The sequence below is a fragment of the Carcharhinus amblyrhynchos genome, chromosome 28, assembly GCF_965287045.1.
Source record: "Carcharhinus amblyrhynchos chromosome 28, sCarAmb.v2.hapA, whole genome shotgun sequence".
NCBI lineage: Eukaryota > Metazoa > Chordata > Chondrichthyes > Carcharhiniformes > Carcharhinidae > Carcharhinus > Carcharhinus amblyrhynchos.
The window spans coordinates 13,368,149-13,390,159 of NC_137351.1; the positions used below are offsets into that span (position 1 = coordinate 13,368,149).

At 41.8% G+C, this 22,011-nt stretch overlaps 1 protein-coding gene across 3 annotated transcripts in view; it reads right to left on the reverse strand.

Annotated features, from left to right (window-relative positions):
• Window positions 1-1,280: 1,280 nt before the first annotated feature.
• The window catches only part of LOC145359445 (uveal autoantigen with coiled-coil domains and ankyrin repeats protein-like), a 157,707-nt gene continuing 136,976 nt past the window's right edge, over window positions 1,281-22,011 (reverse strand). For all 3 annotated transcript variants that reach the window (XM_080213995.1, XM_080213993.1, XM_080213994.1), the window contains 6 exons: window positions 20,508-20,556; window positions 18,070-18,122; window positions 12,097-14,811; window positions 10,107-10,256; window positions 6,196-6,261; window positions 1,281-3,510 (listed from right to left, as the gene is read on the reverse strand). In XM_080213995.1, coding sequence (XP_080070121.1) covers window positions 3,439-3,510; window positions 6,196-6,261; window positions 10,107-10,256; window positions 12,097-14,811; window positions 18,070-18,122; window positions 20,508-20,556 — 3,105 coding nt within the window. In that variant the 3' untranslated portion in view covers window positions 1,281-3,438. The remainder of the gene's footprint in view (window positions 3,511-6,195; window positions 6,262-10,106; window positions 10,257-12,096; window positions 14,812-18,069; window positions 18,123-20,507; window positions 20,557-22,011) is intronic.

Genomic DNA, 22,011 nt, shown 5'->3' on the forward strand with positions numbered 1-22,011 from the left:
AAGCTGATAGTACTCATTCATTTAAATGTAAATTGGATGGATTCATTCATAAATAATATTTTGGGATGTAGTGTATTAGTAATTTGAAATTGCTGTGTGGGGAGCTAAGTGTGGTTGGTGATTTTGGATGCATGTTTCCCAAAGCTTGCCAGCACTGGGATTTCCTTCATCTCATGATTGAGTCTGTTGGAGACTCATCGATTCAGACTGATTGCAATGCTGAGTCAATATCTCCATTATCCTTCCATCATGTAACCAAGGTAAATTAGACAGTAGTTCTTCGTCCAACAATTCCTGTGGCAATAACCTTGCTGGAAACCACTCCAACTCCTGCTGCTCAACAAAGAAACCTCTCCAAGATGACCTGGTGCCACACATGGTAATTTACTGGAGCATTAAACCAGATTGGAAAGGCATCAGTTCTCTTGTATTCCCAATTACAGCTGATAAGACATGGCATAACAAGACTGTCTTCACTCATGGTTGACACCTCAAGAGGAGGGGAGGCAGAAAAACCTTGGGATGACACAGTGGCATTGAGGTTAGCACTGCTGTCTCATAGCACCAGGGACCCGGGTTCAATTCCGGCCTCAAGTAACTGTCTTTGTGGAGCTTGCATGTTCTCTCTGTGTCTGCGTGGGTTTCCTCTGGGTGCTCCATTTTCCTCCCAGTCCAAAAGTGGGTGGGTTAGGTTAATTGGCCACAGAAATTTCACTCTAGTATCAAAGGGAATAGCAGGGTAAATATGAGGGGTTACATAAGGCCTGGGTTGGATTGTGGTCGGTGCAGACTCGATGGGCCGAACGGCCTTCTTCTGCAATGTGATTCTATGAAAAACAAAAAAGGACATATTTGGCCATGTAACCATCAGGCACCCCTAAAAAAGTGGGTGAATCGACAGGATCAATGCAACAGATAAGACAGCAAACTGCCTGGCCACCATCTCGACCTGGAAGCCATGTGTGAAAGTTCGGAATCAGGAATTCAGGGAATTGAAAACAGATGAATTTCAAACACACAGATCTGCTTTAACCAGTTAATATTTGTATTTAATTCTGTTTGGCCAGATTACTGGGTGTATCCACCTCAGTAACAATGTCCTTTCTCTATGGCAAAGCCCACAGTTACCAGCTTCACAAAATCTTAGCACAATTCTTTTTCTCAGGTCCGTGTATTATTTTTCATTACAACCTCAGCTTTTATAGATTAGAACAACAGCTTCCATCAGGACTGGGATGAGGTCAAAGAGAACAGTGCTCAAAGAAGAAGTTCAACTCTCATCAAGAGCTCTCGGTCTATAATTTGATAAATGACAGTCACAAAACGGTTGTTCCAGTCACAATACAAATCGATAACCATTCAATGTGGAAGAATAATAAAATGATGGATACTGTGAAAATTAGAAGTTGTCCATGTATCTACATTACACAGTTACAAAACCAACAGACCAGTCCAGCTGAGAAATATCACTGTAACTCAAGTTCTATAAAGGATACATACTGGAAAAATAGTTCTCTCAACTGCATTAAGTAGTAATAAAGTACAGCAGGAACCCAATGCAAATCTACAAACTACATTAGTTTGTTGCAAAAAGAAAGCACTTTGGTTAACTTAGTTAAATTAACTAAGTTGGTTAACTTAGTTAAATTAGAACTGAGACTTGGCCAGCCAAGTAACACTATCTAGAAAAACTACACTGCAGTTGGTTTCAATCTGGAATTATAAATCGGCACTGAAATCACAACATGAGCGTTGCTGAAAGCGCTCATTTTGAAACTGCTTTGTCAGGCCCACTTTAACGGCAGCATCAACACTTTAATTCTAAACGGGGTACCCTTTCTTAATACAGGAGGAATTTCATACAAATTGGTTGGACGCACTCGTGGATGTACAACATAATTTCAAGGCTTTCTTAAAAAAAATAGCAAATTGCTGGTATGCACACAGGACTTTTGTTTCAAGTCCAGACTGTTGGAAACTTTTCTTTCAAACAATAATTTCCATTCTCCACTTCCAAGCTATCATACTAAAGTCAGGGATCCCCGAAGTCCGGCAGGAAAATATTCCAGTTTCCCAGCAATTATATTAATTTTCGGATACATCGTTTGAAAGAGGACCCAATCCCATTTAATTTCCAAAGACAGCAATGGCCTTAAAGTAACGATCACAAGCGTGGACACAAACGGTCTGCCTGGTGATCTATGGTCCCTCCTTTCTCTGTCCCCTTCACAGCAAGGGACAGAGACACACTGTTATTGCAGAACTGCCACACTGTCAAGACGCAGCTTAGATATGGGGTGCGGGGCCAGGGAGGAGGGTGGGGACCAGAGCTCAAGTTTTGATGGAGGAGGAGGAAAGATTTAAAAAAAACGACATTTGCAACAAATCCAAAATTAAAAGTCAAAAGCACTGTAGAACTACAACTTGATTCCCAATTGTTGGAAGGGGAAGTTAACATTCAGCTCTTCTGTGATGCATCCAGAGTTCTGACCAAGAGTAAATACCTCAAAAAGTTAACCTGGCTTTTCCCTTAACGTGTCTCAACACCGACACGTTGAGGTCTGATGTTTCCAATGCTCCAGATCAATCTCCACATCAGAAAACAAAGTTTGTTTCCAAAGGGTGGAATTTAGACGGAGTGCCAATTCACGGAAACAAAAGACAAGGTGACAGTAACATCTCTCCTTACGGTGACACAGATGTCAAGGGTCAGTCCGCACTGCTGCGCCAAATTACCTTGGTGAGGTACCACTGTGTATGGTTCGTGAAGCACTAAAAACACAATCTTCTAGTGCTGTAGTTTTGGACTGGAGGTGAAAAAAAATAAATTCTTAAATTTGTTACAACTGCAGGAATCTTCCTGTGGATTTAAAGCTCATTGGACCTCAGAAGCCCTAACGAGTAAAACAAGTTACTACTTTTGTCTCTTTTCAACAAAAAAAATCTCATTCCTTACATGTGTAGGAGTTTGCATCAACTTATGCCACAACATAATAAAATGCTAGTCCAATTACACGTTTAATCACTGGCGCAACAACTTAAGGTGGGAGTGATATCCATATCTTTGTAGTCAGAGAATTCCCCAGGTCATCAACTTTGGATTGAGACCATCGTGATAGGCAATGGATTCCAACAGGTGGCATTAGATGGAAACTTTTCGTAGTCCGCAGAATTTATTTTGCAATGTTTCAATTAACTATTCCACCTTTTACACTTCCACGTTTAAATGACAACCTGGAATTGCTAGTAAGTAGGTAGACGGGAATTGGAAATAGTTTTACTATATTATATATATACTTATATATAACATATATTAAAAAGGGCAAGAAAAATTACAAGAATAATTTAGGCCACTGGGATAAATGCTACAGGAAAGCTCGAGTAGTTGGTTACAGCTTTTAACACAGCAATAGTAAATATCTGGTCTCCAGAATTCTGCTAGCAAACAAACTCTTGACGCATCCGAATAATTTGCAACAAGGCAGCTTGTACATCTTCATCCATGTGACCCTGAAAACAAAAGTGGAGAAAGGCAAAGTTACAGCTTTTATCTCTCACGTCCAAGTTATTTTCTTCAAGTGGAAAAAGGAGGAACGGAACAGGCAAGAAAATTATACAATCCAGGAAGGGGCCACTCGGCCTGTCACCTCCATGTCAGCCCTTTGAACCAGCTTTCCAATTAGCTCCACTTCTCTGCTTTAGCCCCACAGCCCTGCAAAGTTATTCCTTTTCAATCTCTTTCGAAAGTTACTACTGAGTTTGATCCAACACCTCTTCAGGTAGTGCATTCCAGTGTGAAAAAAACACGCCCTCTGATTCTTTGCCTCATGATTTGAAATTTCATTTTTTTTTAATTCATTTCTGGGACATTGGCATTGCTGGTTGGCCAGCTTTTATTGCCCATCTCTAGTAGTCCTTGGAGCCAGTTGAGAGTCAACCACATTGCTGTAGCTTTGGGGTTACGTGTAGGCCAGAGCAGATAAGGATGGCAGATTTCCTTCTTAAAAGGACACGAGTGAACCAGATGGTTTTTCCCGACAATTGACAATGGTTTCATGGTCATCAGTAGATTCTTAATTCCAGATTTTTTTAAAGAATTGAATTCAAATTCCACCATCTGCTGTGGTGGGATTCAAACCCAAGTCCTCAAAACATTAGCTGAACTTCTGGATGAATAGTCTAGCGCCAACACCAGTAGGCCATTGCCTCCTGATCCTCTGGCCGATGGCAAAACTTCTTTCTCACTGACTCAGGTCAAAATCTGTTTATAATTTTGGACAGCTGTATTGAAACTCTCCTTAATCATCTTCATGCCAAAACAAACAATTCCAACTGCCCTGGTCTCTCCACAGAGCTGAAGACTTTTCACTGCTGCTGCCACAGGAAGTCTACAGCCACCACCAAAGCCTGGGTGTCCTTCCTGTAACCTAGGATTGGGCACAATACTTTAGGTGAGACCCGGTCCAGTGATTTATGAATGTTTCGTTCAACAGCAATGCCCATGTCCCACGAATGAATTTTAAAAAGAGAAATTTCAAATCACGAAGCAAAGAATCAGAGGGCGCTTTTTTAAAAACACTGGAATGCGCCATCTGAAGAGGTGTTGGATTAAATTCAGTAGTAACTTTCAAAAGGGAATGAAAAGGAATAAATTTGCAGGACTATGGGGCTGGAGCAGAGAAACAGAGCCAATTGGATAGCTGTTTCAAAGCCTTTCTTGCTTTAACTGGCACCTATTGAAGCACAGGATAACTCAGAAGACAATCCTCAGTGAAGCCATCCGAACATACACCATTCAATAAGATCACAGTTGATCTGTATGTGGCCTCAACTCCACATTCTGTCTACCCCCAATATCCTTTGATTCCCTTGTTAGTCAAGGATCCATCTACTCCAGCCTTAAAACGTATTCACTGATCCCCATAGCCCCTGCTTTGTGGGGAAGAGTCCCAAAAACTCACGACCTTCAAAAGAAATTCCTCCTTGTATCGATTTTAAATGGAAGGCCCTTTGTTCTTAAATCCTGTCCCCTAGTTCTAATCTCCCCCCATACTGAGAAAGGTCCTTTCAGCATCCACCTCTTCCCCTTGGCTAAGGGTCCAATCATGAGGGGGCATAACTTTAGGGTAAGGAGCAGGAGATTCAGAGGGGATTTGGGCAAAACAATTTTCACTCAGGGGTAGCACAGTGGTTAGCACTGCTGCTTCACAGTGCCAGCGACCCAGGTTCGAATCCCGGCCTTGGGTGACTGTCTGTGTAGAGTTTGCACATTCTCCCTGCGTCCGCATAGGTTTCCTCCTCACAGTCCAAAGATGTGCAGGTTAGGCAGATTGGCCATGATAAATTGACCCTTAGTGCCAGGGGGGGGTTAGCAGGGTAAATGAATGGGATTGCGGGGATAAGGCCTGGTTGGGATTGTGGTCGATGCAGACTTGATAAGCCAAATGGCCTCCTTCCGCACTGTAGGGATGCTATGACTGATTCAGGGAGAGAGAATCTGGAATGCGCTGCCTGGAAAGACAGTCGGAGCTGGAAACCTTACTACTTTTTAAAAATATTTGGATAAGCACTTGAAATACAATAATCGAGGATATGGGACAAGAGCAAGAAAATGGGATTAGCGCACAGCTGGTGGTAGATATTGTCAGTGCAGACTCGATGGGCTGAAGGGATCTTTCCATATTCAGTGACCCTGTCAAGTCCCCTCAGGATTGTGTTTCAATAAGACCACCTCTAATTTTTCAAAACTCCAACAGATACAGGCACAGCCCGTACAGCCTTTCCTCATTGGACAACACTAAACTCATGTCCTATCACATATTCCACTGACACATCTATCTTACTTGCAACATCTTGGCCCAAGAGTTTAGCTGCTCGCGTAGAGAAACTCGCACATCTCCCATCAAAGAAAACCACACAACCAATGGTGTGAACAGCTGATAAACATTTACATCAGTTAAACATAATGGAACAAGGGTTTTTCAACACTGTCCACTGAATGGGTTAACAATAGTCTTCATCAACTTTGCTGAAAACAAACTGAATCATTGTACAGTAAATTGCGAATCTTTTCTCAAGACTGGAACGGCTCTAGAAACACATTTGTACAAAATAACAGATCTCGTTCTCTTCTGTCTAGATTATTAGTGATTACTTTTATGCAATTTCTCTTCTAACAGTGGTTATTCAACCCACCTGGGCAGCATTGAGTAGGTGTGTTCGATAGATTGCAATGACCTCTCGGTGTTGCCTGTCAGCATCCTACAGAGAAGGGGAAAAGAACTGGTGAAAACTTGACAAAACTTCAAAAAGTGTTAGGTTTAGTTACACAGACCTAGCCCCAGTACAGTGCACATAAATCGTCTCATTGCTTAAAGAACTGTGAACCAAAAGCCATTCACAAAAGGCATACGATGCACGTGTCAACGTTAGCTGTGACTCAGTTAATAGCACCCTCGCCCAAGTCAGAAGATTATAGATTCACATCCAATCCAACAACTCAAGGGCAAAAGTCCTAGGTGACACAGTGGCACAGTGTTAGCACTACTGCCTCAGTGCCAGGTTCGATTCCAACCTTGGGCAACTGTATGCAGTTTGCATGTTCTTCCCAGGTCTGCATGGGTTTCCTCTGGGTGCTCCAGTTTCCTCCCACACTCCAAGGCTGTTCAGGTTGGGTGGATTGGCCATGCTGAATTGCCCCTTAGTGTCCCAAGATGTGTAGGTTCAAGGGATTAGCGGGGTGAACGCGTGGGGCCAAGTAAGATGCTCTGTGGAGAGTCGGTACAGACTTGAACGGCCAAATGGTCTCCATCTGCACCGTAGGGATTCTATAAAGCTGACACAGTACAGTATGATGTGCAGAATTACCTGACGAAGGAGCAGCACTCCAAAAGCTTGTGGCTTTTGTTACCAAATAAACCTGTATGACTTCAGCCTGGTGTTGAGAGACTTCTTACAGTACAGTATCACAGGAGTATGGCACTAACAGAGATTTTATCTTTCCAATAAACCAATGTCCCATTTGCCCCAATCGATGGGCTTCAAAATAATGCAATGGGATATTTTAAGAGCAGCAGAGGAGCTATCCCTGATGTCTTGATCAATATTTATCCCTCAATCAACATTACAAAAACAAATTCGCTGGTCAAACTGCTGTTTGTGGAGTGTACCATGAACAAATTCTGCAGCCTTCACAAGGAGCAGATGCTAGCATTACCATTCATTCTCATATCACAAGAATTAATTAGATATTTGAAGGGTGGGATGGTGGCACAGTGGTTAGCACTGCCACCACACAGCGCCAGAGACCTGGGTTCAATTCCCGGCTTGGGTCACTGTCTGTGCAGAGTCTGCATGTTCTCCCCATGTCTGCGTGGGTTTCCTCCCACAGTCCAAAGATGTGCAGTTTAGGTGGAATGGCCATGCGAAATTGCCCCTAGCTAGGATAAATGCATGGGATTATAGGGATAGGGCCTGGTTGGGATTGTGGTCAGTGCAGACTCGATGGGCCGAATGGCCTCCTTCTGCACTGTAGGATTCTATGAATTGAGAGGTGTTAGTTTTGGGGACAGAATCTCCTCCGTTCCTGTCTAACCCCAGTCTGTTGAAAAGGTCCAACAGGATGCACTCAAATGCAAGTTATTGGAGACTGTTTACATTGCTGCTCCTGAATGGGGAGGTTTAGGCCACTAACCAGCATTTTCCTACGGGCATCCACGCTAAATCTCCATCCATGAATTAATCACCAGCAGCATACCTCGAGGTCTCAGTGCCATTAAACTATTCCTGCAACGCTCAGAGGGAGTTTGGCTCCGATCTCTAGTGCATGAAAGATTCAATGATTGTGGGGGAAAGCAATCACGTAACACTTTACCTTAAATACATTCTGAACAGGTAGGGAAGATGCATTACGGAAATTTGATAATTCTCCACTGTATGTTAAATGGGATACCAGGAAATGATTAATTGTTCTTTAGTTCTGGGCTCTGAAAATGTACAAGTACTGTTTAATTCATTAAATATTTGAAATGTAACACCTTAGGAGGAAAGCTTATTAAAATTTAATGATTTTACAGTTACATCCTTATAGCTTAAATAAACAATGTCCTGGAGACAGATTACTGCGTCAAATTAAAACAGCAGTCAGCATACAAAGTAAGCAATTTAAATATTGTTGCAAAGAGTTAGGTTGCTCATGACAACGTCTCAGAATCCCTACAGTGCAGGAGGCGGCCACTGGGCCCATCGAGCCAGCACCAACATCAATCCCATCCAGGCCCTATCCCCGCAATCCTACATATTTCCCCCACTGATTCCTCTAACCTACACATCCCGGGACACTAATGGGCAATTTAACACGGCCAATCAACCTAACCAGCATATCTTTGGACAGGAGGAGGAAACCCACACAGATACGAAGGGAACGTGCAAACTCCAAATGATGACCCAGGCTGGAAATTGAACCCTGATCTCTGGAGCCGTGAGGCAGCAATGCTAACCACTGTGCTTCCCAATGTTTGGTAACATTCAAGCTCTGTGCTACAGTTTGTACACAACTCAATCCAACCAAATCTGTTAAGACTTTCTGATTCTTAATTAAAAAGTTAAGGCGGGGGGGGGAATTGGGTAACATAGCTCTCTTTGCTTTCCACCTCTTGGTCAATCTCAAGAAGCTTTTAAAAAGAAAAATTGCTAACCAATTTAGTGGTTAAGTGTTTAAGTGCTGTGACTATAAAAGAAGCAGAAGTTTTCTTGAAAGAAAAGCAAAAAGTTTGTTTATTGTACTTTCCTGCTATGTCAATATTATTTTTCTAAAGGTGTGCGTGTGCGCACACGCAAACACTCTGCATCAAGACAAATCTGACTAGTCACACTGGGTACATTTGCCAGTTCATGGTCTTTCATAGGATTTGTACAGTGCAGAAGGGGTCATTTGACCCATCGAGACTGCACCAGCTCACTGACAGAGCATCTTAACCAGGCCTTCTTCCCCTGTCCTATCCCCATAATCCCACACATTTCCCATGGCCAATCCATCTAATGCGCACATTTTGGAATATTAAGAGGCAATTTCCCATGGTCAATCTACCTAACCTGCACATCTTTGGGCTGATACAGAAAATCAGAGCACCTGGAAGAAATGCATGCAGACTCAAGGAGAATGTGCAATATCCATACAGTCACCCAAGGCCGGAATTGAATCCGGGTCGCTGAGCTGCAAGGCAGCAGTGCGAACCACTGTACCAACAGGCCACTCAATGTCTTTCTGGCTCTGTACACATGACAGCAAGGCCAAACCTGATCAATGACCAACAGATCATAACACACTGGAGCAGATTTAGGCCACTCAGCCCATCAACTTTGCTCCACCATTCAATCATGGCTGATATTTTTCTCATCCCCATTCTCCTGCCTTTTCCCCATAATCTCTGATCCCCTTATCGATCAAGAACCTATCTATCTCTGTCTTAAAGACACTCAATGACCAGGCCTCCACAGCCCTCTGCAGCACTGATTCACCACTCTCTGGCTGAAGAAATTCCTCCTCATCTGTTTTAAAGGTTCGTCCCTTTAGCCTGTTCCCAAACATGGTCATAATGAACTAATTTCAGATCCATTATTTAAAGTAATTAGATAAATGTTTTAGTGAAGTAGGGCGTACTGTCCAGTGATTGAATTTAATGGCTTGGTCCCCTCATCCCTCTGATTAATTAGATGTCATCTGAATTTCTTGGGAGTAGATCAGGAAATGGCAATTCGCATTCCTTTAAGCTGATTGTCCTAGGTGGGCTACCCCCATTTCTGATCTTTGTAAATGTCCAACTATCTTCAGCCTCCAGCCTTTTAAAGATATTGTGGCTTCAACTCCACTCAATAAACAAGTCATTTTTTGATATAAAACAGGGTCTTATAATGGAAGTGACAATTACAATCAACCATGGGCAAAATAAAGCATCATTCATACAAGTTAATAGTCCTGGAACTCCTCCTCAGCACATGGTTCCAATTGTTACTCCAACCCCAGGTTAATATGCAGGGTTCTGTCTGGGTGTCCTGTACATTTTAGAAGATGTGAGCACGACTCAAACAAATTGTGGTCAACTTACAGCCAGCTGTTGCTGCAGATCTTTGATTTGAATCTGAAGGGCCTCCATCTGCTGGCTTGGTCTCTTTGGGTTATTGGCAGAGTATGAGAGCTGCGACAGGCCATTCAAAGCCTGTTTTAGCCTCTCCACATCATTCAACAGCTCAGTTATCTATGAAATGGAAGAACAGAGTTTACAGTTTTGTCATTTTGAGTATACCAAGGGTTCTGATCACAAGGCAGAGGGGAAAAGGGAGAGGTAGAACCAAATACAATTGAAAACCTTTGGATTCATTCAAATCTCTGAAAGGGGAGTTGAGAAACAAGGATTAAATTGCCAATATGGTTGGGTTTAACAAGCTTTCCCTCCACGTACTTAATTTGCAAACATGTGCAAATAATGCCAACCAATTAAAATACCTTGGAAACCAACTGTAAACGTTATTACTTGCCACATCCGAAAGACAAGCTGGTTGGGTGCATTGGCCATGCTAAATTCACCCTCAGTGTACCCAAACAGGTGCCGGAGTGTGGCAACTAGAGGATTTTGACAGGAACTTCATTGTAGTGTTAATGTAAGCGTACTTGAGATGGCACGGGGGCACAAGTTCAAGGCACGGGTGTGGAGGAAGGGAAGCTCAGTAGAAGTGTGCAGGGAAGTTTTTATTTTATACACAGAGGGTGATAGGGACCTGCAATGCATTGCCAAGTGAAGTGATTGAAGCAGATACATTAGCGACATTTAAGACTTATCTGGAGAGGCACATCAACAGGTGGGGTGTAGAGGGATACAAGCAGTTGGTCTAGATAGGACAATGTGATCGGTGTAGGTTTGGTGGGCCAAAGGGCTTGCTCTTGTGCTGTACTGTTCTTTGTACTCTCCACATGCTTTATTCCCCAGACATCTTAGTATTAAAAACCACACATATTGCCTCTTTAGGTAAGAGGAGAATCTTGCTGATCACCTCAACATCTTTCTTGGCTAAGCATTATCATCACACAGACAATCAACAGACCAGCTCTCATACACTCATTCCATACACGACAGCACCAATCATTTCAGGCAACTGAAACTCCTTTCCTTCACAGGTCAGGGAATAATCAAAGCAAAATACTGCAGATGCTGGAATTGGAAACAAAAACAGAAACCATTGGAAATGCTCTGAAGAGTCATCCAGACTCGAAATGTCGGCTCTATTCTCTCTTCACAGATGCCCTCAGACCTGCTGAGATATTCCAGCATTTTCTGTTTTTGTTTTGGATAACCTCATAGGTTATCGACCATTTTCTCGCAGTATTCCACATCAACAATCTGGTCTCCAACTATTCCCAAAGCTTCAGTCATTTTATTTTGGTAATGTTAAGACTTTTGTGAAGCATGACCTGAAAACAGGCTAAGTTTGTCAGCTTAGAAAGAACGAAGATAAATAGAATTTACAGAAGAAGTCTCGCAACATCACGTTAAAGTCAACAGATTTATTTGGAATCAAGAGTTGTCGGAGCGCTGCTCCTTCATCAGGTGATGCTCGTGATTCCAAACAAACCTGTTGGACTTTAACAGGATGTTGAGATTTTTTTTTTTTTACTGTGCCCACCCCAGTGCAACGCTGGCATCTCCACATCAGAATTTACAGGACAAAAGGGTTCATTGATCCAACTGGTCTCTGCTACCATTTATGCCCAACATGAGCTTCATCCCACTCTATCCAGTTCATCCCATCTTATCAACATATCCTTCCATTTCCTTCTCCCTCATGATTATATAGTTTCCCTTAGTTTAAGTGTGTCTATTCACCTGAACCAAATGGTGACAAGATCCACATTCTCACATTAACTAAAGAAGTTAATTTGGTTTTTGTTGCAACTATATTAGGTCTACGGCCGCCAATGTTGGACTCCCCACAAATGGAAGTGTCTTGTTTAAACATTAAAACTGCTGATGCTCAAGGAGGAACTCCCACCCTCCCACGGTGCCCAAATATTAATGCAAGCCATCGTTCTTTTTTTCTTACCTTGTTATCCTTAGCCTCAATTTGTTTGGCAGATTCCTGAATACTTTTCTGCAAGTCACAGATCGTTACCATGGATTCATCGTATTTATTTTTCAGCTCCTTTATTTCTTGTTCAAAGCTGAAGGATCTCGATTGAAAAGTCTCCTTTTCACCTTTTGCCGAGAGCTCTTTCTCCTTGGCACGTAATACTTCAGTACACATTTGCTCCTCTTTCTCTCTCAACTCCGCCAAGTCTTTGTTTAACGAATTTACCTGAGCCTCCAGGGAGCTCTTTACAGCTTCGTGTTCTGATAAATCCGATGCTTCTCTCTCTTTCAGTTCTGTAATTGTCCTACTCATGGCTTCGGTATCCTTTTGCAACTTTGAAAGCTCAGTGACTTTTCCTTTCAACTCCTCCTCTTTCTCATTCAGCAAGTTCTTCAGCTTAACAATATCCATTTCCATCTTCTCTTTTAACTGGGTATGTTGCAGAAGTGGCAGGCAACTCTTCTTCTGATTGTCTAATTGGAGCTGCAAGCTTTCTACTTTTTGCTGCTCCTGTAGACAAGAATCCTTCATCTTCTCTTTTTCCTCCTGAAGTTCTAAAATGTTGTTGTTCAGTGATGTTTTCAGCATCTCAAACTCTTCAACAGGAATGTACTGTGACCGTATTCTCTCGTTCAATGCCTGGATATCCAATTGCAGCCTGGCATTTTCCTCCCGTGATCTTTCACTTTGCAGTTCAACATCTGCATACTTCCTCATCACTTTTTCCACATGCTCATCCTTTTCACTCATACCATTAACAAACTTGCTTTCCATTTCTTCATATATATTTTTGGAAACGTAATGTTTTTCTAAATTTTCTTCCAACTGTCCAACTGTTTTCTTCAGCTCCTCAGTATCTTTCTTGTACCTCTCGGCTTCTCCCTGGAATACAGAACATTGCTGAGTTTTCTCTGCCAACTGGCTCTTCAGTTCGTTCAAAGTGACACCAAGTTCATTTTGCTTCTCTTCGTAATCTTTCACAGGAACAAACTGCGACTTGAGGGATTCTTGTAGCATATGAAGCTTGTTCAACAAGTTTTCCTTTTCTTTGCAAAGCTCGGTTGTTTCTTCCTGAGTTTTCTTGTAATTCGACAGAATCTGATTGGCTTTGTTCTGCTGTTCCTCCATTCTGCTGTTCAAGGTGGTCTTCATTTCTTCATGTTGCTGAAGAGGGATATATTCTTTCTGCATTTGATTTTGAAGGATAATTAGCTGTTCCTTCAACTGTTCATTTTCTTGTTCAGCTCTTGCCACCTCACCCTGCACTTCACTGCATTGCTTTGTTGCTACCGATAGTTCCACCGCAGCTTTTTCTGAAGTAGTATTCAACATCTTTTTTAACTCCTCATGTTTTTCCAGAGGCACATATTGATTAGTCAGAGTGTCTTTCAGTGTAGCGATTTCTTTAAGTACATTATCTGCCTGCTGTTGTGCCTGGCTGTACTTGTGGTTGAGTTCTTCGAACTCTCTCTTTGATTTATCAACGATGGAATTCAGAGTTGTTATTTCTTTCTTGTGCTTTTCTGGAGACACGTACTGAGTTTGCACACGATTCAGATTTTCGCTTAGAGCATTCTTCTCAACATTCAACTTTTCAGTTTCTTTCAAAGCCTCCTTGTGACTTTGTGACATCTCCGAAATCTGTTTGTTCAGATCTTGAACAGTTTGGTTCATTGAAGACTTTAGTTCATCATGTATTTTTAAAGGCACGTACTCGGCTTGGATCTTGCGTTTCAAGTCTTCCAATTCGGTTTTGATACAATTATTTTCCTGTTGAATAGCTTCATTTTCTTTTCGCAGGTGTTGCTGCATTTGTGTTACATCAGAAAGCTTTCCACTCTGATTGTCAAAGGAACTCTTTAACAACTGATACTGCTCAACCTTCACACATGCGGCTACCTGAGCCTTCTCCCTCTCCAGGCTTTTCTGCAGTTGGACAACTTCCTTCTGAGCTCTTTCATACTTATCCCTCTCTGCTACCAACTGTTTCTCCTTCTCTTCCAAACTATTGGTGAGTGAATTCCTCATAGTCTCAAACTCTTCAGCTGGGACACACTGCAATATCTTCTTCTTCATGTTCTTCAGTTCACTTTCCATTCCAATTGCCTTTCTCTCTGCTTCTTGCTTCTTCTGCTCCGATGTTGTTAAAGACTCCTGTAGCCCCCTCACTTGCTCCTTGTATCTGTCCACTTCCTTAACGTCCACCGATTCCCGTATTGATAAAACACCAAGTTTTATCTGGTTTTGGAGCCTCTCCACCTCTGCCAAAGCTTCGTCGTGCTTTGAGTTCACATCCTTTAGCTGATTTTTTAATTCCTCCACTAGGCGATTGTTTCCTGCAGACCCCTGTTTCGAGAGGTGGTCTTTGAGCGCATTGACGTGGGCTTGCAGGAGCTTCACCTTGCCTTCCGACTCAAACATTCGTTTTTGAACTTCACTTAAAGCATCCTCCAGCTGCTTTATCTGCTCTTCCGATTCCAGCTTCACACGGTCGCATTCATCTTTCAAAACTTCACAATGTTTGTTCCTTCCTGATAACTCCATCTGGAGGCTGACTATCTCTTTCCTCGCCACCTCGAACCTTTTTCTTGTCATCTCCAAATCCTTCCTCAAATGCTCATCAGCATCAAACGCATTTTGGCCTGGTAGCAAAACCTCAGTCGATCCGGCTGCCAGTTTGGAAGAATGCTGAAAGAAAGAAGAATTGAAATTACCATTACTAAACACAATAAATCAGACTAAACTTTGTCAGAGATGAGTTGATCAGTTTTCATCTGCAATAATTACTGAAGTGATACCATGAATCTGAAGTTCTTATTTTAAAAAATTAGAAGCATTTCCTTCGCAATAAACAGCTCACCAACAAAATAGCAATCTTGGAGAATCTGATTTGGGCTGGATCTGTGATCACAAAACAAAACAGCAAATTTTTTTTTGAGAAGGAGCATTTTACAACCTACTGACTTGTATTAATGTCTCAGTTATGCGTGTCCTAAAATGGAATGCTGGTGTCAGTAAGCTCTTTCAGCTCCACATCACCCCCAGGCCTGAAATGGAATTCCTTTGCCACAGACTCCAGTCTCCTGGACACCTCTCCTCTCCCACCATTGGCAATAATTCTTTTAGTCCATTGGATTCAAATCTCTGGATAGTTTCTTCCCTGATATGTTTACCTCCAGCATTTTCTCAGACTAATATCGCACTTGAAACCCAACTCAAGTATTTTTGGCCAGTCCTTTTTTGGCTCTTATGAAGCACCTCAAGCCAGTTTATCTAGGAAGTATGCCTGACTGTAGAAATGTGCAACTTATCTGCAGAACATCAGCTACTAACTTCCACACTCTACTCACTATTTTTGAGAGTTAGAACGCTTAAGCCTAAGAAACAGAATAAAAGGATGATCACAGGAAATTGCAGATGCAAGATAACAAAAATTTGATGTTTCTCCAATGTCCTGGTTTCTTTCAGACAAATATTTGGATATAACTAAAAGGCATTTACCTCCAAGTCATTACCTTGTGAGCGTGTGCTGACTGTAAGCACATTTAGTGCGGCACTAGGGTCAAATGCCAGAGATCACAAATGAACTAGCACCGAGGAGGAAATTACAATCGGCAATTTTTATCCCAAAAAAACAAACATTTCAGTAATTAAGTAAGGATGGACGTTAAAGTGAAACAGCCGTGATCAAGATGTATAGGGGAGCAGGCTCGAAGGGTCAGATGGCCTCCTCCTGCTTCTAGTTTCTATGGTTCAAGAAGCATCTAGTGCATTTGTAGAAAAGGAAGCAATAGCAAGACAAAGTAGGTGGCTGGAAGGGATGAGCTTGTTGCATTTACTGACTTTAAAAATCTTCATGTTTGATGTATAGCAGAAAGAAATATCTTCGTAGATTACTCTAGCTTCAAGTTAAGTTTGAAACATTGCGCTTTATTAGCACATTGTTTAGTATTTATGTTATCTAGAACATGGGATTCCTTCAGCTTTAGTAAATGGGGTTGTTAAAATATCTCTCATTACTGACTGGCTTTTGATATCAGCCTGAGCTCACCTTTATTCCCTTTTCAGATTCTTCCAAGATGAGGAAACATCTCCAGAGTATAAACCACCCTCAAAGTCAACAGCAAAGCAATCCCGAATTTGTCTAAATTTAACCTCACACAGCTTTCTGCTTCAAATTAAACAAGAAAATTACAAACACCATTGATTCCCTTGGAGATAACTCAGTCAACCAAATATCTTTCAGGTCCTGAAGGGTAAACACTTGTAGCAAGAGAACCATACGTGTTGAGGAAACAAAAAACAAAAGGAATGCTTATGTACTCTTATGAGCAGAGCAAGAAACTAGATTGAAAGAGATTAACTGTTATGCTAACCCATCGTGCAGAATGCTCTACTATTCCCTAAACACTGCACCATTCCCAAAAAGAAATTAATTCAACAAAAACCCATTTCAAACAGCAGAACTATTGCCTTGCCAGCCCAATCAGAACATAGAGAGAGATTAAACCCTGGTTGCTTGTGTCCTGATAAGGGCTGTGCCTGAATCAGTGTTTAGTTCCTTCAGTTCTGCACTAAAGTGTCAGCTTAAATTCTCGTGCCCAAATCCAACAATGGAGTGTGAACTCACAAACTACTGACTCCAGCCAAGACAAAAAAAAAAATTGTGCTATTTCAAAACATTCAGGTTAATTCCCCATGGATTTCACTGGAGGGTGCTGTAAGTGATCGTGATCAGCCACTAGGCGGGAATGATGCGAAGCACGCTATGTACATCTTCATAATTTATTGTTTCAAGAAGACCAATTTAATGTTTGGGAGGCTTGAAAAGAATCCGTAAAGTGAAATGAAAATAAAATATTGGCACCTATGAGCAATTTATTTTAGTTATCCCAAAGTATTCACAAATGAGTGCTGAGCACATCACGTACCAACTGACTCAAAAACAGCTTCTTCCCTGCTGCCATCAGACTTCTGAATGGACCTACCTCACACTAAGTTGATCTTTCTCTACACCCTAGCTATGATTGCAACACTATATCCTGCACTTTCTCCTTTCCTTCCCTATGAATGGCATGCTGTGTCTGGATAGCGTGCAAGAAACAATACTTTTCACAGTATACTAATACTTGTGACAGATCAAATCAAAGAAAGTAACATTTATTTATTAGTCACAAGGCTTACACTGCAATGAAGTTATGTGGAATTCTCTTAGTCATTCCACTCCGGTGCCTGTTCGGGTCAATGCACCTAACCAGCACGTCTTTCAGAAAGTGGGAGGAAACCCACACAGACATGGGGACAATGTGCAGACTCCACACAGGCAATGACCCAAGCCGGGAATTGAACCTGGGTCTCTGGCACTAAGAGGCAACAGTGCTAACCACTGTGCTGCCCCAGTAGAAATAGATCACTTGGCCCCAACATACCCTCTGATTTTATCTTTTACTCTTGTTCTCCGCCCTTAAAACTCTATTCTGCAACCTCTCATTTCCCTCTCTATGAACGGTATACTTTGTATAGCACGCAAGAGACAGTACTTTTCACTGTATACTAATACATGTGACAATAATAAATCAAATATCAAAAGGAGGCAAAGAGACCAAGTTGCAAAACCTGGTCATGTTTTAATTTTGGCAATCTTAGGGATCAACTTCATGAGTAATTCCTTCTCCTGCCTTTTAAAGTTCACCCAGAAAATCTACAGCTCAAACCCCTACAGGGTTTGCGTTAACCATTAAAATCATTCTGGGATTAGTGACCACCTTTCTCTATTCAAATTCAACATCATCGTCAGCAAAATCCTACAGAACTGCCCCCATCAGAAACAAAGGCAGAAATAATGCTGCATCACAACTTTGTGAAATGGAAAATATTTATGATGGTACATCTTTACATATTCGCCGCTATAAATTATTCACATACAGAAGTCAAAAAAGCATTTACCTGCAACTCGGAGCCAGGGATGTTGGTCTGCTTAAGAACCATTTCTTCCTTCACTATTTTTTTAAATACAGGAAATGAAACACAAAACAAGTGCTTAATCCAATGATCCAATGTCCATAAAGCCTTTTTCTTCATTAGCTCAAAATCACCTCCCGCATTTTCCGTTAAATGTACTGCTTTGTCTTTTTGAATGATAAAATGCAATTTAAAGCACATCCAAGATTAAGTAACAACCTTGTACCACGAGGAAACAACGTGATTCGTACTGCACTTCATTAGCCCAGAAAGAATTGCGAAAATTCATAACATAATTTCTTCAACGAAAAGAAGCAATAGCGGCCTTTGGGCAGCAAATTAATTCCAAGGGAATTGGGATTGTGCAGCGGATTGGAGCTTGAATATGAGCTCAGATTTAACCCAGTTACAAGGGACTAAAGTTGATATTGTCTGCTGGGCTTAAGGGACTTGTATTTATACAGTGCCTTTAATGCACTGTCACAGATAAAGTCAATACAGCAGTGTTACCAAACAAAATGTGATAGGCCAAAAGGCAAAAATTTATGATCGGAAAAAGAACAGAATCCCAACAGTGCAGGATAAGGCCATTTGACTCATTGAGCCAGCACTAAGGGGCAATTTAGCATGACCAATCAACCCAACCTGCACATCTTTGGACTATGTGAGGAAACCGCAGCACCCGAAGGAAACCCACACAGACACAGGGAAAATGTGCAGGTTCCACACAGAGAGTGACCCAAGGCTGGAATCAAATCCAGGTCCCTGGCGCTGTGAGGCAGCAGAACTAACATGTAGCAAAGGCCTTTTTTTTTTACACATAATCAGTGGTTAGAATTTGGAATGCAATTCCTGATTGAGTGTTTCAAATGGTGTTCAGGAAATTACTTGAATGAATTGAGGGGTATGGAGAAGAGCCTTGGAGGGAGTCAGAAGAGAGAGTGCACTGAATGGCTTTCTTCCCTGCTGTATTATTCTATTCCATTCCTCCAACATTCATTGCAACGACTCAGTTGAGAACTCATAAGGGAAGATCTTAGCTCAGAAAAATGGATGCGAGTGCAGTGAGGGGTTGCACTTTTTGAAGTGGGAGTTTAGATGCATCACTAGGGCATTGTAAAATATTTGTTCTGCGTTAAGAAGTTTTCAATATCCGCACCTAAAACCTGAAACGGGAGAAATAGACCATTCTAGGACAGTAAACATCCTGGATCCCTTTACAATTATCAAAAAGCATTTTAAATCGATGCAACATAAATAATATGAATTGAAAGCACTGATGTACTTCAGAAAGATGTTTGAAATAGAAGTCCAGAAAACATTAATGCCCTTTCTGAATTTAGACACATCAAAGACTAGCTGACAGGTAATAAACTCCAGAGACATTCTCTCATTATTCCAGACCATTCATGTCCCAGCAATTCACGACAGAGACAGCATATATCAAGAAACACAAAAATTAAAATGCACTTAATCAATCTCAACAGCAACTGGGAAACTTAAAAACAATCAAAAAGATGAGGTTAGTAGGTTTATTTGGTAGCACAAGCCCAAGCTTTCAAAGCACTGCTCCTTCATCAGGTGAGTGGGAGTTCTGTTCACAAACAGGGCATATAAAGATACAAACTCAATTTACAAAATAACAGTTGGAATGCGAGTCTTTAATCAACGGGCATTCGGCCTCTAATCTTCAGATAAGCATTCTCCAAGGCGGCCTTCACGACACACGACAACGCAGAGTTGCTGAGCACAGACTGATAGCCAAGTTCTGCACGCACGAGGACAGCCTCAACTGGGATCTTGGGTTCATGTCACACTATCTGTAACCCCCACGACTTGCCTGGGCTTGCAAAATCTCACCAACTGTCCTGACTGGAGACAATACACATCTCTTTAACCTGTGCTTAACCCTTTCTCCACTCACATTGTCTGTACCTTTAAGGCTTGATTACCTGTAAAGATTTGCATTCCAACCATTATTTTGTAAATTGAGTTTGTGTCTTTATATGGCCTGTTTGTAAACAGAACTCCCACTTACTGATGAAGAAGCAGTACTCCTAAAGCTTGCAGCTTATGCTACCAAATAAACCTATTGGACTTTAACCTGGTGTTGAGAGACTTCTTGCAGGGTTTTACAAACACGGGAATTTTCAGATATTCATATCAGGCCACAGAACATGTTTAAGAATCACTCACTCACGTACATTTTCACATTTACATATTGAAGAATGGTACCCTAAGCTAAACCAAGTAAGCCATGCAAATTAATTCAGATTTATCCCCACAGATTTGTCTACGTCACTGAGTGTCATCCAACATTGCATCATTTTGCTGGCTATTCTCAAATGTTAAAATCCTGATCGCAGCAGAGCGATATACAGTCATGATTTATAGACCTGCAGAAAACAAAAATTTGTTCTCACCTTTCTTCATTGGGATTCCAGCACTCATCTGCTCGTACAAATGCCCGGTCTACAATAAACAAAACACAAAGTTTCATTTATCATTACGTGAAAGAGGATCCTCCAATGATTCAACACAACAGCATGCATTTGTATGGTAACTTGAATGCAATTTAAAAAACCCCAAGATGCCTCAAAGGAACATTGCTTTAATCTGTCATATTCTGCTTTACAAAGATTTGGTCAAAGAGGTTGCTCTTAATAAACAATTTCAAAGAGGAAAGAGAAGTGGAAAGGTGGTGCGGTTGAGAAGGGGAATTCCAGATCTTAGGGCCCAGGGAGCTGAAGATGCAATGATCAATGTTGGAGCATTTAAAATCAGGGATGCACAAGGGATTAGAATATGGGGAGGGCCGCAATTCAAAGTTTTTTTTTTAAAAGTTAGGGTTTATTTATTAGTATCACAAGCAGGCTTACATTAACACTACAATGAAGTTACTGTGAAAATCTCCTAGTCGCCATACTCCGACCCCTATTCGGGTACAGAGAGGGAGAATTTAGCAGGGCCAATGCACCCAACGAGCACATTTTTCAGACTGTGCGAGGGAACCCACTCAGACACGGGGTGAATGTGCAGACTCTGCACAGAGTGTGACCCCAAGTCACAAATTGAACCTGGGTCCCTGGCACTGTGAAGCAGCAGTGCTAACCATTGTACTGCCCTGCGGGTTTGAATGGTTGAGGAGGAGGTTACAGAGATAGGGGAAGGTGTGGCCACAGAGGGACTTCAACTCAAGGATGAGGATTTAAAAACAAAATCAAGGCCTTGCTTAACTGGGAGCCACTTTCGGTCAGCAGAGACAGGGGTGATGGGTGACTGGGACAAGGGCAGCAGAGTTTTGATGAGTCAAGTTTAAGTAGGGTGAAGATGGGACACTAACTGGTGCGTATTAGAATACTTTGAAACAATATCACCTAGTCTAGTTTAAGCCAGATAGCCCCAAGAGTAAATAAGAGCCATGTTACCCATCTCAATCAGGACAGCAAGTTCCTGCACCTTATTAGGACCAAGTGCCACCTGCCAGAAATTGAACGGGTGCCTGACAGCAAGACCACCAGTTATTCAACACAAAGTGGCACTGAATTGGCAGAATCACTTGGAAAAACTGGTGTACAAGGGGGAAAGTCAGCAGGTGAGAGACAGAATTCTTATTTTAAGAAGCTGAGGTTAAGCCACATTTCCACTACAGTATGTTATACTGAATTTTTCCAGACAGGGAAAAATGATGTTTTTTTGGGGCAGCACAGTGGTTAGCTCTGCTGCCTCTCAGCACCAGGGATCTGGGTTTGATTCCAGCCTTAGATGACTGTGTGGAGTTTGCAAGTCTTCCCCATGTCTATGTGGGTTTCCTCAGGGTGCTTTGGATTCCTCCCACAGTCCAAAGTTGTGCAGATTAGGTGGATTCACCCGAAGATGTCCAAAGATGTGGAGAGTCAGAGTAATAGAGGTTTACAACAGGCCCTT